At 44.2% G+C, this 18,475-nt stretch overlaps 1 protein-coding gene across 3 annotated transcripts in view; it reads right to left on the bottom strand.

Moving 5' to 3' along the window:
• dennd1b (DENN/MADD domain containing 1B) overlaps positions 1-18,475 on the bottom strand; it is a 182,011-nt gene that overhangs the window by 84,513 nt on the left and 79,023 nt on the right. For 2 of the 3 annotated variants that reach the window (XM_058072328.2, XM_058072329.2), the window contains exons 7-10: positions 17,114-17,194; positions 14,605-14,664; positions 11,143-11,196; positions 9,341-9,451 (exon numbers count right to left, since the gene is read on the bottom strand). In XM_058072328.2, the coding sequence (XP_057928311.2) occupies positions 9,341-9,451; positions 11,143-11,196; positions 14,605-14,664; positions 17,114-17,194 (306 nt within the window). The remainder of the gene's footprint in view (positions 1-9,340; positions 9,452-11,142; positions 11,197-14,604; positions 14,665-17,113; positions 17,195-18,475) is intronic. The other variant, XM_058072330.2, reaches the window with a different exon arrangement.

Here is an 18,475-nt window from a genome sequence, read left to right as displayed (position 1 = left end):
CAAAACACGACTATAGTCACATTTATACTCTTTTTATTTACAACATATTGCGCAACTGCAGGGTCTTGAGACACATGCTAACTCGCAAACTAGAGAGCTAGCGACCTAAATGGTAGCCTTCAAGTTATTTCCTTTAAACTCAAATAGCCAAAAACTTACCACTTCCACATGGATAGGGAGGATAACTATTAACAGTTATTTAACCTTTAACATGAACATGAATCAAACGTAATAATTTTTTCTGGGTACATGATACCATACAGCATCCGTATCAAACTTGTGCGGGCCGCACTAACATTAAACTTTCATATCAAGGCGGGGGCCTCAAAGTTGTGTCCTGTGGGCCACATTTGGCCCGCGGTCCGCGTGTCTGAGACCCCTGATTTACACATATTTTGCTAAGTATTTTCTGAGAGATAATTCTTTATCTTTTTTTATAGACATGACAAAACACGACTATAGTCACATTTATACTCTTTTTATTTACAACATATTGCGCAACTGCAGGGTCTTGAGACACATGCTAACTCGCAAACTAGAGAGCTAGCGACCTAAATGGTAGCCTCCAAGTTATTTCCTTTAAACTTAAATAGCCAAAAACGTACCACTTCCACACGGATAGGGAGGATAACTATTAACAGTTATTTAACATGAACATGAATCAAACGTAATAATATTTTCTGGGTACATGATACCATACAGCATCCATATCAAACTTGCGCGGACCGCACTAACATTAAACTTTCATATCAAGGCGGGGGCCTCAAAGTAGTGTCCTGCGGGCCACATTTGGCCCGCGGGCCGCGTGTCGGAGACCCCTGCCCTAAATAGAATTCTCTATTATTTTCATAAAAAACTGCCCTCCACGTTCGCCTTTCCTTCTCCAGCACCAACCAAGTTTCCAATTAGCCATTCCGCTATCGCCTCTGTCGACGCACACACAGCGATGTCGGGTGCCCAGCGCGACACTTGTGCGCCTCACAACATGTAGGTGGCACAGGAAGAGAGAGCGAGGGCACACACCCGAGTGTCGCCGTGGGCAACAGCTTTAACGCCAAAGCCTCCTACACATGCACGGCGACTGAGACTCTTGTCACCGGAAAGACATAAGGCATGAATTACAAACACCTGCACACACACACACACACACACACACACACACACACACACAAACGTACGCATGCAAAAGAGACACAAACAGCCGCTCGTCGATGCAAATGTGCACATTTTGCGTCTGCGGGTGGCAGAACACGCATGCTAACTCATGGCGCTTGTGGCTTGAGGCCTGAGATGAATCTATTGAGGGGAAAGTGTGAAAAGAGGTGTAGCCACGGAGAACAAGAGACAGATGGGTAGAAAATGACGTGTCAGAGAGGACCGAGATAGCCAGAAAGTCGGGAGACGCGGCAACGTCAGGCAACGAGAGAGGAAAAGGAACAACAGAGGAAAAAGGCAGGAAACAGAGAGACAGCTGGCACTCCAGGGCATGCTGGACGGATAGCGCCTTGTTAGCATAGGCCCTGACAGTCTGATGAGAGGGCTGCTGTCAGACCATGCTGGGGCCCCGGTTCTGTGAGTTTGGGCGGTAGGCAGGGCAGAGAATGGGTTCGCGAGCTGGGGGGCCTCGGCAGATGAAAGACGGTGGAAGGCGGTGGGGCAGCGGCGGTGATGGGTAGTGGGACCAGATTGTGTGTGTGGGGGGGTCCTCCCAGTTGACTAGTTAGAGGAAGGGTTGATGCAGCCCCATTATACGGGCGCCATGACAAGGCTGCATGCTCGGATGGCTCCCGCCCCCTTGCGCCGCTGCCGACCGGCCTTTTTTTTTTTTTTTTTTTTTTTTTTTTTTTTTAAGAAGAGCGGTACCGCTCAGCTCTAGTCATGAAAAACAGCAAAAAAAAAAAAAGTCAGCTGATGCATTGTTGTACAATCATGATTTATTTCTTTGCTGTTGGCTGCTTGCAAGCCGCACCGGTCATGTACCGACCGACCGACACGCTGGCTTCACTGGAGACACGGGCAGCACCCGGAGCAGAAAGAATAAATTTGTGTAAGTGTGCATGTGTCCATCTTCTACCTGTGCCCGACTGCACTGAAATATGTGATAAAAAGCAACTGGATAGAACCAATGGTGCTACTTGCTAAGTGGATCGCAAATCCCAAATGTCCTTCACGTGTGTTTCCTTAACTTGATTTTCCATCACGATCTGTTCTTACTGACAGAGGAATGTCTTTTATTCCTTTGATTAGCGGTCTTTACCCCAAAAGTCTGCGTAAAGCGTAAATGTTTTGGTAAATTCACCATCCATTCTTCACTACTGAAGAACCAACAAAGCTCTCCGAAGACCAGACTCCACTGGAGTTGCAGGTGGCTAGCTTGCACTCTGGAGAAAACTCACTATGCCGTCTTCCGTGCTGGAGCCGGGGTACACCCTGGACTGGTCGCCAACCAATCACAGGGCACATATAGACAAACAACCATTCACACTCACATTCATACCTATGGACAATTTGGAGTCGCTAATTAACCTAGCATGTTTTTTGGAATGTGGGAGGAAACCGGAGTACCCGGAGAAAACCCACGCATGCACGGGGAGAACATGTAAACTCCACACAGAGAAGCCCGAGCGGGGAATCGAACCCGGGTCTCCTACCTATGAGACCTGGCAAAACAGCAACAGCAACAGAGTCAACTATAATGGGTAATATGAATAGGAAGATGACTGTAGGGGTGTTATTTCATGTCTAGAGTGCTCTATAAATATTCATTCATTTTCTACCGCTTATCCTCACGAGGGTCGTGGGGGGTGCTGGAGCCTATCCCAGCTGTCTTCGGGCGAGAGGCGGGGTACACCCTGGACTGGTGGCGAGCCAATCACAGGGCACATATAGACAAACAACCATTCACACTCAAATTCATACCTATGGACAATTTGGAGTCGCTAATTAACCTACATGCTAGGTTAATTGGTTTTCTATGCCGCTTATCGTCACTAAGGTCACAGGTATGCCTGAGCCTATATATTCCAGCTGTCTACGAGCGAGAGGCGGGGTACACACTGGACTGGTGGCCAGCCAATCACAGGGCACATATAGACAAACAACCATTCACACTCACATTCATACCTATGGACAATTTGGAGTCGCTAATTAACCTAGCATGTTTTTGGAATGTGGGAGGAAACCGGAGTACCCGGAGAAAACCCACACATGCACGGTGAAAACATGCAAACGGCGAGGGTGGAATTGAACTCGGGTGTCCTAGCTGTGAAGCCTGCGTGCTAACCACTCGTCCACCGTGCACTTTACATTTGACCATTTTAATGGCTAATATGTTATCATTGCATTTTTAGACACACCGCCATACCTGCTCTCTCCACAAAAGTGAACCCCTGTGTCCATCCCTGCCCCCAAATCCCTAGTTACCATGGAAATGATAACTGTGAGCAGTTTAAGTGCCAACATTGAGCCTGACTGCAGGTTTAGTATACGAGAACCTCAACATTTGAACTCCCTAAAGGTTGTTCAATTAAAACTTAAAGGTCTCACCGCTAGAACCGGTCATCCTTCTGTGCTGATGCATTGACATCCTTTCAGAAAAAGTCCAATATTTCACAAGAAAAAATATACATTCTTTAAGAACGTCTTAGCATTGACACAAGAATGCATCATCTATCTGCAGCAAACACACCATAACCGTATTATTATTATTATTATTATCTGTCCATCTGGCGACTGCCAACAGTCACTGTATCAAATCACGATGACAAACTGACATCAATGATACGTTTTTTTTCACCCATTCGGGTATTTGATCACCAGACAATGGAGTCTATAATGAGCCGGGCTCTTTACAGTTTAAGTATGCAGCATAGCGGCAGGATTTTTCCTCCTGAACTTGGAAGGTCAATCTTCCCGACGGCAAAAAATAGCACATCACAAGAGCAGCAATAATGCTAGGGCCTGCAAGTAATCCCAGCGGAGGTGTGAAAATACCTTTGTAGTACAGTGCCTGACATATATACGGCAACCAAACCAAAACAGCTCTCCCAGAGGAAGACGGATGGTTGGATAGACAGCTGAGTGAATGAAGGACTAAAAAGGCTTAAGAGAGGTAAAGGTCTGATGTATAAACTCTTCAAATATTGTGTTGATATATTGTATATTTGTAAGGAAAATACGCCGAGGTGAAGAAAAACCATAACTCACAATTAAACAAATCACAATAATGACAATACAGGTAGAAAGTACACAATTCTTACATGTTTATGTCATCAGTGATTATGTTTTTTTTCACATATTTGCGATCTGTTCATCGATCATCTTACACAGGGGTCACCAAACACCGGGCCGGGAACCGGGACCGGTCCGTTGAGTATTTGCTACCGGGCCGCACAGAAATAATAAATAATTTATTAACGACTCACTGACATTTGCTTTTAGCCCCATCGTGTTATTTTATTCATTCATTCATTCATTTTCTACCGCTTTTCCTCACGAGGGTCACAGGGGGTGCTGGAACCTATCCCAGCTGTCCCAGGGCACATATAGACAAACAACCATTCACACTCACATTCATACCTATGGACAATTTGGAGTCGCTAATTAACCTAGCATGTTTTTGGAATGTGGGAGGAAACCGGAGTACCCGGAGAAAACCCACGCATGCACTGGGGAGAACATGCAAACTCCACACAGAGATGGCCGAGGGTGGAATTGAACCCTGGGGCCTTTATTCATTCATTCATTCATTTTCTACCACTTTTTCCTCACAAGGGTCGCGGGGGTGCTGGAGCCCATCCCAGCTGTACACTTTTCACGCAATTGCTGTTTCACAGGTTTTAAAAGTGGCTATAGGGGTGTTAGTTCAAGTCCAGAGGGCTCTAATAATGTTAGAAACTGTATTTAGAAGGTTCATTCATTCATTCATTTTATACCGCTTTTTCCTTAGGAGGGTCGCGGGGGTGCTGGAGCCCATCCCAGCTGTCTTTTGGGCGAGAGGCGGGGTACACCCTGGACTGGTGGCCAGACAATCACAGGGCACATATAGACAAACAACCATTCACACTCACATTCATACCTATGGACAATTTGGAGTCACCAATTAACCTAGCATGGGATAGGCTCCAGCACCCCCGCGACCCTCGTGAGGAAAAAGCGGTAGAAAATGAATGAATGAATGAATTAACCTAGCATGTTTTTGGAATGCGGGAGGAAACCGGAGAAAACACACTTGTGCACGGGGGAGAACATGCAAACGCCGATGGTGGAATTGAACCCTGGTCTCCTAGCTGTAAGGTCTGCGCGCTAACCGCTCGACCGCTGTGCAGCCCTAGTTCACTATATTTTTCATCAAAATGGTAGCCATGCCGAAATGTTGTGTTGCTGCTGGATGTTCACAGTATCCGAGTGATACTGTCGTGGGGGTGCTGGAGCCTATCCCAGCTGTCTTCGAGCGAGAGGCGGGGTACACCCTGGACTGGTGGCCAGCCAATCACAGGGCACATACAGACAAACAACCATTCACACTCACATTCATACCTATGAGTCGTCAATTAACCTAGCATGTTTTTGGAATGTGGGAGGTTACCACTTCCACACAAAATAGGAGGAGAACTCATTCATTCATTCATTCATCTACCGCTTATCCTCACGAGGGTTGCGGGGGTGCTGGAGCCTATCCCAGCTGTCTTCAAGCGAGAGGCGGGGTACACCCTGGACTGGTGGCCAGCCAATCACAGGGCACATATAGACAAACAACCATTCACACTCACATTCATACCTATGAGTTGTCAATTAACCTCACATGTTTTTGGAATGTGGGAGGTTACCACTTCCACACAAAATAGGAGGAGAACTCATTCATTCATTCATTCATCCATTTTCTACCGCTTATCCTCACGAGGGTCGCGGGGGTGCTGGAGCCTATCCCAGCTGTCTTCGAGCGAGAGGCGGGGTACACCCTGGACTGGTGGCCAGCCAATCACAGGGCACATATAGACAAACAACCATTCACACTCACATTCATACCTATGAGTCGTCAATTAACCTAGCGTGTTTTTGGAATGTGGGAGGTTACCACTTCCACACAAAATAGGAGGATAACTCATTCATTCATTCATCCATTTTCTACCGCTTATCCTCACGAGGGTCGCGGGGTGCTGGAGCCTATCCCAGCTGTCTTCAAGCGAGAGGCGGGGTACACCCTGGACTGGTGGCCAGCCAATCACAGGGCACATATAGACAAACAACCATTCACACTCACATTCATACCTATGAGTCGTCAATTAACCTAGCGTGTTTTTGGAATGTGGGAGGTTACCACTTCCACACAAAATAGGAGGAGAACTCATTCATTCATTCATCCATTTTCTACCGCTTATCCTCACGAGGGTCGCGGGGGTGCTGGAGCCTATCCCAGCTGTCTTCAAGCGAGAGGCGGGGTACACCCTGGACTGGTGGCCAGCCACTCACAGGGCACATATAGACAAACAACCATTCACACTCACATTCATACCTATGGACAATTTGGAGTCGCTAATTAACCTAGCATGTTTTTGGAATGTGGGAGGAAACCGGAGAAAACCCACTCATGCACGGGGGAGAACATGCAAACGGCGATGGTGGAATTGAACCCTGGTCTCCTAGCTGTGAGGTCTGCGCGCTAACCACTCGTCCACCGTGCCGCCCCGTGTTAAACGTTAAACGTGGTGATCATAAAACAAAACGATTTTTACCTGCGAAAATCACAATTAAACAAATAACGGCCACGTCTTCTTCCCCGGTAGAGAGAAAGAACACTTCACCCTTGAGCCTGACAATCTAAATCGTGTAACTGAAAGATGAGCTGCTGTTCCGATAGGCTGACGGGAGACGGGTGAGAGTCGACAACGGCTGGCTAATTTTTTACAGCTTCGCCTCCACGGCTCCTGAGGGAGACCTTGGGTGCCACTCTCTACTCCAGCACCTATCAACAAGCGTGGGGGCCCCCCTCCGGCTGTTTCAGTGTTGATACCCAGGCGGGATCCGCTATATTAGAGATACGGATAGGACTGGGATGACATCACTTCCCTCTCCCATCTCATCTGTCATAAACATTTGGCTCTGCATCACCAAACACAAAGATAAGGCTTGGAGGGTGGAATGAGGAAGAAAGGTGGGGGCGGGTTGTGATTCAGAGGGATTTCCTCCCTCATAGAGACAGACAGAAGTAGCTTTAAGTGATGAGTTCAGTTAGAACACGCAACGAGGGATAATTTCAAGCTTTTGGTCCAATAATATTTGGTAGTTACAAGACAAGTCAAACATAATCCAGCTTTGGAGTGACTTATCACAGCTTGCTACGCATGTGAGATTCTTTGACTTGCAGGGTGGTGTTCAACTCTGTGCACGAGCAGCGTTGCATGTCAGAGAAATAGTCTCATACCACTTTTTAAGGGTTTTGATATCCTGCTGGAATATTGATGAAGACGCCTCGTATTCAATCATGTCGACACACACTGACTAAATTAGTCTGCGAATTCCACATGAAACCGACTGTCTTAACTTTTTTTTGGGAGGCTGTAAGTTAGTGAATATTCTCTTTTATTGGGATTAAGACGCTTTTTATTGTCACAAATACAAAAAATTTGATCCCATCACAGTCTTGTGAGTCCGTGGCATCGTTAGGGCGGTAAAAAGGATGCAAAACGAGTAGAAGTGACAAATGGCACCTTGACAGTTATCCTACCAAACTACTTGGTGGGAATTGTGAATTTAAAGCTAAAAAAGCTGATACCCGACTGGGGGGGGGGGCATAGAACGCGACAGATCCACAGGTTTTCACTGGTGTGAGGGCTATACTGGGGAGTTTTTTTGCTTTTTTTTTTTTTTTTTTTTGCCAAAGGGCACTCGGGCAGTTCATCATAACATATGAATACAGGCGGAGGAGGGGTCGCATACTCATTTCCCCCCTGCATGCATCTCTAGGCCAGTCAGGGTGTGACCTTAAAATACAGGGTCATGGATTACGGGAACTGCTACAATTGGGGCTGGATGCGAGAGAACCATCGGCTTCAGTCATCCAAGAGGAGCTGTGATGCCTCCTGGAGGCCTCCCCGGCGAGAAGGGAGCCCGGAGGAGGCCCAGGGGCAGGCGTAGGACACCCTGGAGGGATTATGTCTCACAGCTGGCCTGGGAACATCTCAGTGTCCCCTGGTGGAAGAGGTAGCCGGAGACCGGGAAGTCTGGGGGGAACCCGGATGAGACGGAAAGATGGGACAGCCAAATGGACTGCTGAGCAAGGCAGTGAATTCCCAACTGGTAGTTACACAGCCCCTCCTTGGAGATGATCCATCATTCACAAACAACCATTCACACTCACATTCAACATGCAAAACTCCACACAGAGATGGCCGAGGTTGGAATTGAACCCTGGTCTCCTAGCTGTGAGGTCTGCACGCTAACCACTCGACCGCTGTGCAGCCCTGGTTCACTATATTTTTCATCAAAATAGTAGTAATCCCAAAATGTTGTGTTGCTGCTGGATGTTCACAGTATCCGAGTGATACTGTCGTGGGGGTGCTGGAGCCTATCCCAGCTGTCTTCGGGCAAGAGGCAGGGTACCCTGGACTGGTGGCCAGCCAATCACAGGGCACATATAGACAAACAACCATTCACACTCACATTCATACCATATATGGATAATTTGGAGTCGCTAATTAACCTAGCATGTTTTTGGAATGTGGGAGGAAACCGGAGTACTTGGAGAAAACCCACGCATGCACGGGAGAACATGCAAACTCCACACAGAGATGGCCGAGGGTGGGGAAAGACAAAATAAGAAGCCAAAAAGTTACCACTTCCACACAAAACAGGAGGAGAAGCATTCATTCATTCATTTTCTACCGCTTTTTCCTCACAAGGGTCGCGAGGGTGCTGGAGCCTATCCCAGCTGTCTTCGGGCAAGAGGCGGGGTACACCCTGGACTGGTGGCCAGCCAATCACAGGGCACATATAGACAAACAACCATTCACACTCACATTCATACCTACTGCATTGAAAGGAGAAGCTCTCCAATCTTGTTGTACATCTTGTATAATGACAATAAAGGCCATTCCATTCCATTCCATTCCATTCCATAATGACAGCTACTCACATTCACACCTATAACCACTTTAGTGGTTTCAATGAAAATGCAAGCAATATTCCAACTTTCCAACGTCCTTAGGGGTGGATTAAATGCACCATATAAATAAATCAAGCTATCTAGTATCATAACTGAAAAGTCATTGACACAATGTCACACACACAACGCCTTTAAAAGCTCTTTTCCTATTGGCTGATACCCAGACTACGGACTCACAGTGCTCAGCTTGCTTGAGGTAATGATGACACGCCGCTCGTGCAGCATACTGGCGTAGAGCTGGAGCATGTTGTTGACATCCACAGCCACAAAGTACTCTGTCAGGTTTCTCTGGAAACAGGCAGAGGGAAGAGATGTATGCAGGTAAAAGTACATAACAAACTGTCCTTGTACAACGTGCTTACAGAAAAGCGTCAAGAGTTGACACAGTGAGAGTGTGTACGCCGTGCAGAGACATACCGCACCTAAAGCTACAGACCTACACCTTTGTGTCAGTTACACAATTGGTAATGGTAATGGTTTTATTTCATTTGAACATGCATCAGATTACAATTGAATGCATCACATAATCAGTTCACAGTTCCACATGTCCAAAAGGAGTAGGAAGAAGCAAAGCTTATTAAATCCTACCCCTCCATCTGGTACTTTTACAATCAGTAACTGTTACATTTGTTCACTTCCTGCTTTCCATAATACAGTTTGGCAGCGGTCTCAAACACACGGCACTAGTTTGAGGCCCCCGCCTTGATATGAAAGTTTAATGTGCAAGTTTGATACGGATGCTGTATGGTATCATGTACCCAGAAAAAATTATTACGTTTGATTCATGTTCATGTTAAAGGTTAAATAACTGTTAATAGTTATCCTCCCTATCCGTGTGGAAGTGGTACGTTTTTGGCTATTTAAGTTTAAAGGAAATAACTTGAAGGCTACCGTTTAGGTCGCTAGCTCTCTAGTTTGCGAGTTAGCATGTGTCTCAAGACCCTGCAGTTGCGCAATATGTTGTAAATAAAAAGAGTATAAATGTGACTATAGTCGTGTTTTGTCATGTCTATAAAAAAAGATTTAAAAAAAGATAAAGAATTATCTCTCAGAAAATACTTAGCAAAATATGTATAAATCAGGGGTCTCAAACACGCGGGCCAAATGTGGCCCGCAGGACACTAGTTTGAGGCCCCCGCCTTGATATGAAAGTTTAATGTGCAAGTTTGATATGGATGCTGTATGGTATCATGTACCCAGAAAAAATTATTACGTTTGATTCATGTTCATGTTAAAGGTTAAATAACTGTTAATAGTTATCCTCCCTATCCGTGTGGAAGTGGTAAGTTTTTGGCTATTTAAGTTTAAAGGAAATAACTTGAAGGCTACCGTTTAGGTGGCTAGCTCTCTAGTTTGCGAGTTAGCATGTGTCTCAAGACCCTGCAGTTGCGCAATATGTTGTAAATAAAAAGAGTATAAATGTGACTATAGTCGTGTTTTGTCATGTCTACAGGGCTCTAATAATGCTTTGTTCATTTTAATCTGAAAAAAATCATTTGTCTACCCACCAACTATATGTGCTTTCTTAAGTTTTTATTATTTGCCGTTTTATTATTATTATTATATTTATTTATTACTGATTGATTTTCTTTTTTTTTGTTTTTTTTAAATAATGCACTCATATGAGAGCATCCAATGCCATAATGGGTACCATAGTGCGTGTCAATATAGTGATATATATAGCACATCATGACTGGTTCAAGACTCTTCATCCTTGTATTTAGCAAACATCAACTGCTTGTATTAAACAGGCTAACATACGTATGTACGCCGAGAAGAAAGGAGTGTTAAATCTGAAGTCACTAAACTCCAACATGAAAATGCATCAGCACCGGGAGACAAAACTGAAACAAGAGCATGATGCAATAATTTCCAAGTATGACAAGTGTATCTGATTAAACACGATTAGAGGCAGAGATGTTTCCAGAAGAGAGGCATCACTTTATCTCTCTCCGTCTGGTTTTTCCACAAATACTTACACTCTCTGGGATAGTTGGCAGTCCATTGATATCCGGGGCGATGAAGTAGGAGTGCTGCAGAAAAAAAAAAAAAAAACACACAAACATGCAGGAGAAAGAAGAGGGAAGGTCACAAGTGAAGCATACCACTCAGATAGAAGAAAATGAGGGAAAAGGGGGGGGGGGTTGACTTTGTTCTATGATTTATGGCTCATCTTCAGCTCTGTCTATATGAATTGCTGAGCTGGTGTCTGAACTGCGGCGCTGCTTTTATCGGGCCCGCAGAACAGAGAAAGCTCAATAGAAACTCATCTCCCCGTAGACACAGACTGGGGTGATGTCTCTGGTGGAAAAACTGAGTCTTTATTTAAGCATTAGAAAAGGCTTGTGGAGCGGCAACACTTGTGTGTACCGGTGTACGTGCACACAAACACAGGTTGTTTAGAGGATCACAGAGCTGCCTGCCTCACTTTGGGAGAGCAGGGTAGTTTTTGGTGTTGCGATCAAAGAGGCCGGAGAGGGTTTCTGTCTGGAGACAGGTAGGCAAACCACCGGCATAAACACACATTCTCCACACCCGACCATCTGTTGCAGGCTTTTACCTTAAACCTATCATTGACTTTACAATTGGTCTTTCAAAAATTATTAGAAAAATGTAGATTTTTTTTTTTTTTAAATGATTGAAGTGATTTTGGGTTGCACGGTGTACGAGTGGTTAGCACGCAGACCTCACAGCTAGAAGACCTGAGTTCAATTCCACTCTTAACCATCTCTGTGTGGAGTTTGCATGTTCTCCCCGTGCATGCGTGGGTTATTTAACAAGAAAAAAAAATAATTTGTACATATATAGGCCATATCTGAAAGGGGCGTTGCAAAAGAGGGAGAGACAGGCGTATGAGAAGCACTGCGCTGCCTAGTTATCACTGTTCATTTTATAGGAGCAGATCCTTTCACATGTTCAAGGATACCATCTTCATCCTTGATGATGGTTGCAGGGTTTGAGCGAGTTCAATTCCACCCTCGGCCATCTCTGTGTGGATGCGTGGGTTATTTAAAAAGAAAAAAAAATAATTTGTACATATATAGGCCATATCTGAAAGGGGCGTTGCAAAGGAGGGAGAGACAGGCGTATGAGAAGCACTGCGCTGCCTAGTTATCACTGTTCATTTTATAGGAGCAGATCCTTTCACATGTTCAAGGATACCATCTTCATCCTTGATGATGGTTGCAGGGTTTGAGCGAGTTCAATTCCACCCTCGGCCATCTCTGCGTGGAGTTTGCATGTTCTCCCCGTGCATGCGTGGGTTATTTAAAAAGAAAAAAATAATTTGTACATATATGTATAAGTCATATCTGAAAGGGGCGTTGCAAAGGAGGGAGAGAAAGACGTATTAGAAGCACTGCGCTGCCTGGTTATCGCTGTTCATTTTATAGGAGCAGATCCTTTCACATGTTCAAGGATACCATCTTCATCCTTGATGATGGTTGCAGGGTTTGAGCGAGTTCAATTCCACCCTCGGCCATCTCTGTGTGGAGTTTGCATGTTCTCCCCGTGCATGCGTGGGTTATTTAAAAAGAAAAAAATAATTTGTACATATATAGGTCATATCTGAAAGGGGCGTTGCAAAGGAGGGAGAGACAGGCGCATGAGAAGCACTGGCTGCCTGGTTATCGCTGTTCATTTTATAGGAGCAGATCCTTTCACATGTTCAAGAATCTTCATCCTTGATGATGGTTGCAGCGTTTGAGCGAGTTCAATTCCACCCACGGCCATCTCTGTGTGGAGTTTGCATGGCGAGAGGCGGGGTACACCCTGGACTGGTTGCCAGCCAATCACAGGGCACATATAGACAAACAACCATTCACACTCACATTCATACCTATGGACAATTTGGAGTCGCCAATTAACCTAGCATGTTTTTTGGAATGTGGGAGGAAACCGGAGTACCCGGAGAAAACCCACACATGCCCGGGGAGAACATCATCAAGGATGAATATGGTATCCTTGAACACGTGAAAGGATCTGCTCCTATAAAATGAACAGTGATAACTCGGCAGCGCAGTGCTTCTAATACGTCTGTCTCTCCCTCCTTTGCAACGCCCCTTTCAGATATGGCCTATATATGTACAAATTATTTTTTTCTTTTTAAATTATTATCTTATATTCGTGTGTGCCTAATATTCTAGAATTGATGGCATTATATGGTAGTATACAAAGATGGACTGTCAGATGACAGTAAAGGACTACTTACATAAATAACAACATAAATACAATTATGCTAACATGATGATGACAACTATTTAAGATCAGAATCACCCCGAAAAAAATCACAACCCAGAAAGAGAAACAAGGAGGTGATCAAGAGCGTTGATCAATATTAACTCCAATTTGAAAATGATATGATTTGTAGGGATTTTTACAACTATTTAAATTGAAAATCAAACATTTTGGGGAAATATTATACAGTATATGAATGTTATTTATATATAAGTATGTTATATTCCTTATAGACGCCAATTTGCTTAACTACCCACTTTTACTGTAGTTCATGTACAGTTATGTAAAACTAACAGTGTATTGCATTATTCTCTCCCAAGTGTTTCGATATGATGGATGAAAAACGAGAAAACAATTATCATCCCGTTGTTCAAATGGCCATATTCCCGAGGATCGGAATAAAATGGAATGGCATTTTGCTTTTGAATACTTACAGGTAATACAGTCAAAACGTTGTTGACATCAATACTCATACCATCTATGTATATATATATAACCATAATAAAGTTTACATTTATTTGTAATATTATTCTTAATAATAATAATAATCCCTCCTCTGATGGACTAGTGTTTTATTTTCTAATAATAAATAACATCAAGGAAGACAAACCGAGCCATAAACTCCGATAAAACACCTACACTAAGTGAACTACAAACACAATTTATTCAGTAGAAATATTTCATTATTATTATTTTTTTTGCATCTTTCTGTTGCATGTGCTAGATTATGTTTTCCCATTGGTGTACAAATTCATGGCATCATGGAAATAACAAGCCAATGATTCAATCCAGTCTTTTTTCCTTGTTCTTTCTAAGATATGTTTATACAAAAAGTGGGTTAACTGGAAAGGCATCAAGGAGACTTTTTGAGCACAATTGCCTTTGCTTTAAACATAAAGACAACAAAAAAAAAAAAACTTTTGATATTCATAGCGAGAGTATGGCAATGTGGAAAAAAAGGCATTAATCATTTACAAAGTTTGATTGTTTTCCAGAAAAGAAGAAGAAGAAGCACATAACACCAAGGCCCAGGATAGTTTGTTTTTGTTATGTTTTTAAAGATAGCGCGGCTTATTTGGCCAGATTGGAAAGATGTGGCTCCCATGCGGTTAGTATAGCCACGGTTTCACATTTCACAGCAGCCTCCTTTCCTTTCCTTTCCTTTCCTTTCCTTTCCTCCTCCTCCCTTTCTGCCATTCACTCACCGGCTCCTTGCTTCGCTGATCTCTCAGTACTTGCCCAGTGGCAATATACAACTGCTTATTCTTCCACAGTGAGAGAAGGAGAAAAAAAAGAGCAAAACAGGGTTCACACATGAAAGGGGACAATGATTCTTCTTCTTGGCTTGCATGATAAAAAAACAAAAAAAAAAAAAAAAAAACACTTTTAGGGAATAACTCGCTTCATCAATTAAATATCAAACAAGTGGCATCTCCCGACAAAAAAAAAAAAAAAAAAAAAAAGATGAAGCGATCACCTCTGCTCCCGGGGCATCTTTTCCAATGTCGCTCTGAGATTCACATGAAAAGGTTTTTTATAGAACTGACACAAAAGGAAAACAAAATCAGAACCAATCTTAACTGACCTAGTTAGCCTCCATTGATTGTCTCATCATAGTCTTCTTATGCTGTTAATGTATCTTGGTAAATATCCGTTCAGGGGCCTGGAAGTGGCTTGTTTCATTGGCTGAAAAGACGAGCTACGGTCCTGAAGAGCAACAGCTAATAACCAAGCAGGATGCTATTACAGAGAACGGGATAACCGACACAAAAACGGAGATAAATAGTCCACAAAATGTTAGCTGAAGTCCATAAGATGCCACAACTGTTTAAGACTAAGACTAGTCTAAGTCTAAGTCTAAAACTACCTGCACACTACAGGGTACGATGACCAATTGGGATCGGATTTACAAATAACTGTGAACATGGCTGCACGGTGGGTAAGTGGTTAGCACACAGGCCACACAGCTAGGAGACCCGAGTTCAATTCACTCTCTGTGTGGAGTTTGCATGTTCTCCCCGTGCATGCGTGGGTTTTCTCCGGGTACTCCGGTTTCCTCCCACATTCCAAAAACATGCTAGGTTAATTAGCGACTCCAAATTGTCCATAGGTATGAATGTGAGTGTGAATGGTTGTTTGTCTATATGTGCCCTGTGATTGGCTGGCCACCAGTCCAGGGTGTACCCCGCCTCTCGCCCGAAGACAGCTGGGATAGGCTCCAGCACCCCCGCGATCCTAGTGAGGAAAAGCGGTAGAAAATGAATGAATGAATGAATGAATGAATGATTCTCCTCCTATTTTGTGTGGAAGTGGTAACTTTTTGGCTTCTTATTTTGTCTTTCCCCACCCTTGCCATCTCTGTGTGGAGTTTGCATGTTCTCCCCGTGCATGCGTGGGTTTTCTCCGGGTACTCCGGTTTCCTCCCACATTCCAAAAACATGCTAGGTTAATTAGCCACTCCAAATTGTCCATAGGTATGAATGTGAGTGTGAATGGTTGTTTGTCTATATGTGCCCTGTGATTGGCTGGCCACCAGTCCAGGGTGTACCCCGCCTCTCGCCCGAAGACAGCTGGGATAGGCTCCAGCACCCCCGCGACCCTCGTGAGGAAAAAGCGGTAGAAAATGAATGAAAATAAAAATAAAAATAAAAATAAAAATAAAAATAAAAATGAAAATGAAAATGAAAATGAAAATGAAAATGAAAATGAAAACGAAAACGAAAACGAAAACAAAAATAGAAAAATGTGGCCTTTTTTTAAACAGTGGTACATGTACGCTGTACCTGTGTTATAACATATTTATGAATTATTGTGAATCAGATGTGTTTTATGTGGTCAAAAGAGCCTATTTTTAACCAAACATCTGCAAATTTGTAGGGTTGTGAATGCTGAACTGCAAATGTGTGAAGATTTACCCAATAATGTTCTATAATATTGGTAGGACCAGCTGCGTGAGAAAACCCACGCATGCACGGGGAGAACATGCAAACTCCACACAGAGGGTGGAATTGAACTTGGGCCTCCTAGCTGTGTGTCCTGCGCGCTAACCACTCGCCCATTATTACATTCATTCATTTTCTACCGCTTTTCCTCACGAGGATCGCGGGCGTGCTGGAGCCTATCCCAGCTGTCTTCCGGGCATGCACTGCGGTCTCACGAAAAAACGCAGTTTTTTGAAATGTTTTAATTGTTCCCGAATACAAAAAGTATTTGTTTGAAATAGTTTTTCGAAAAAAGTCATTATTGGTGCCGATTCAAATACCGTATACGAGTTTGGCTCCACTCCTATAGCATACACTAGCTTCTTGGAGCACAGCACACAAAAACATACACCTTGTCTTGAACGCAGCATAATCGTAGGATTGGACAGTAGCGGTCTGCATTCAGAGTCCGACCGCATTGCTAAAATGAGTTAGTGTTTGTCTGGGTCCGGCGGATTCTTTTTTTTTTTTTTTTTCCGTTGGTCATATTGAAACGCCGAAGATCCGGCACGGTGCCGGAATACTTTAAGCCCTGTTATCTAAGCAAAACCTGTTAGCGCCACTTCTTGTTTCTGACCATCCGTGCTGCAACGTACAGCATCTAAACACACTTCGTCTCTCCATCTTTTTTGTCTGCCGACTCTCCTTTATTAGACCGTTTAACCTTTATTAGCTCCATGCCACATGTCTTCTGCCAGGAACGAGAAGGGATCATGATGATACTTTTTCTTACCACACTCAGGTTGACCGGCGTGAAGGGCTTTGGAACCGGCAGATCGTACAGAGAGTTCAGCATGTCATTCAAGTCATTATCCTGTGAGAGGAAACAAACATAAAACATATTTGAATTATGTCATTAGTTATGTATCATCAATCCTGGGAGAGTCGTCTGCAGACCAGCGGAATAGTCCTACAGATCTTACAGAGACCATAGATGCAAAGAAAAAAAAAGGACCATGAACTCAATAATTGATCAAGGATTTGGCTAGACCTGTTAGTTCCCCTGATTATTATTTATTCATCATACATTTTTTTTTGGACAATTCCATGCTTTCAACTTTGTGGGAACACTTTGGAAAACGCCCTTTTCTGGTCCAGCGAGACTTGTGCTACGGTGAACAAAGCTAAATCTATAAAGGTACGGTTGGATCAGTTTGGTGTGGAAGAATTTCAGAACCGTTCAACAATGGGAGATGAAAGATCAAATAGGATTTTGGGTTGCCAACCCGTGGATCGCGATCTTTTTCGTGTCGATCTTTGGGATTTTGCCGGTCGAACGCAACAATATTAGAAGTGTCCTGTGGCCACATTTGGCCCGCAGGCCGCGTGTTTGAGACCCCATTTTCTACCAATTTTTCCTCACGAGGGTCGCGTGGGTGCTGGAGCCTATCCTAGCTGTCTTCGGGTGAGAGAGGCGGGGTACACCCTGGACTGGTGGCCAGCCAATCACAGGGCACATATAGACAAACAACCATTCACACTCACATTCATACCTATGAACAATTTGGAGTGGCTAATTAACCTAGCATGTTTTTGGAATGTGGGAGGAAACCGGAGTACCCGGAGAAAACCCACGCATGCACGGGGAGAACATGTAAACTCCACACAGAGATGGCCGAGGGTGAGGAAAGACAAAATAAGAAGCCAAAAAGTTACCACTTCCACACAAAATAGGAGGAGAATCATTCATTCATTCATTTTCTACCGCTTTTTCCTCACGAGGGTCGCGGGGGTGCTGGAGCCTATCCCAGCTGTCTTCGGGTGAGAGAGGCGGGGTACACCCTGGACTGGTGGCCAGCCAATCACAGGGCACATATAGACAAACAACCATTCACACTCACATTCATACCTATGGACAATTTGGAGTCACCAATTAACCTAGCATGTTTTTGGAATGTGGGAGGAAACCGGAGTACCCGGAGAAAACCCACGCATGGGTTTGGAACATGCAAACTCCACACAGAGATGGCCGAGGGTGGAATTGAACCCTGGGGCCTTTATTCATTCATTCATTTTTACCGCTTTTTCCTCATGAGGGTCGCGGGGGTGCTGGAGCCCATCCCAGCTGTACACTTTTCACGCAATTGCTGTTTCA

Source organism: Doryrhamphus excisus, linkage group LG4 (genome assembly GCF_037039965.1).
Source record: "Doryrhamphus excisus strain RoL-2023G ecotype Guam linkage group LG4, RoL_Dexc_Guam_v1.1, whole genome shotgun sequence".
Taxonomy (NCBI): domain Eukaryota; kingdom Metazoa; phylum Chordata; class Actinopteri; order Syngnathiformes; family Syngnathidae; genus Doryrhamphus; species Doryrhamphus excisus.
Note: the sequence above shows the minus strand (reverse complement) of the source record. Positions and strands in the feature narration are given on the sequence as shown.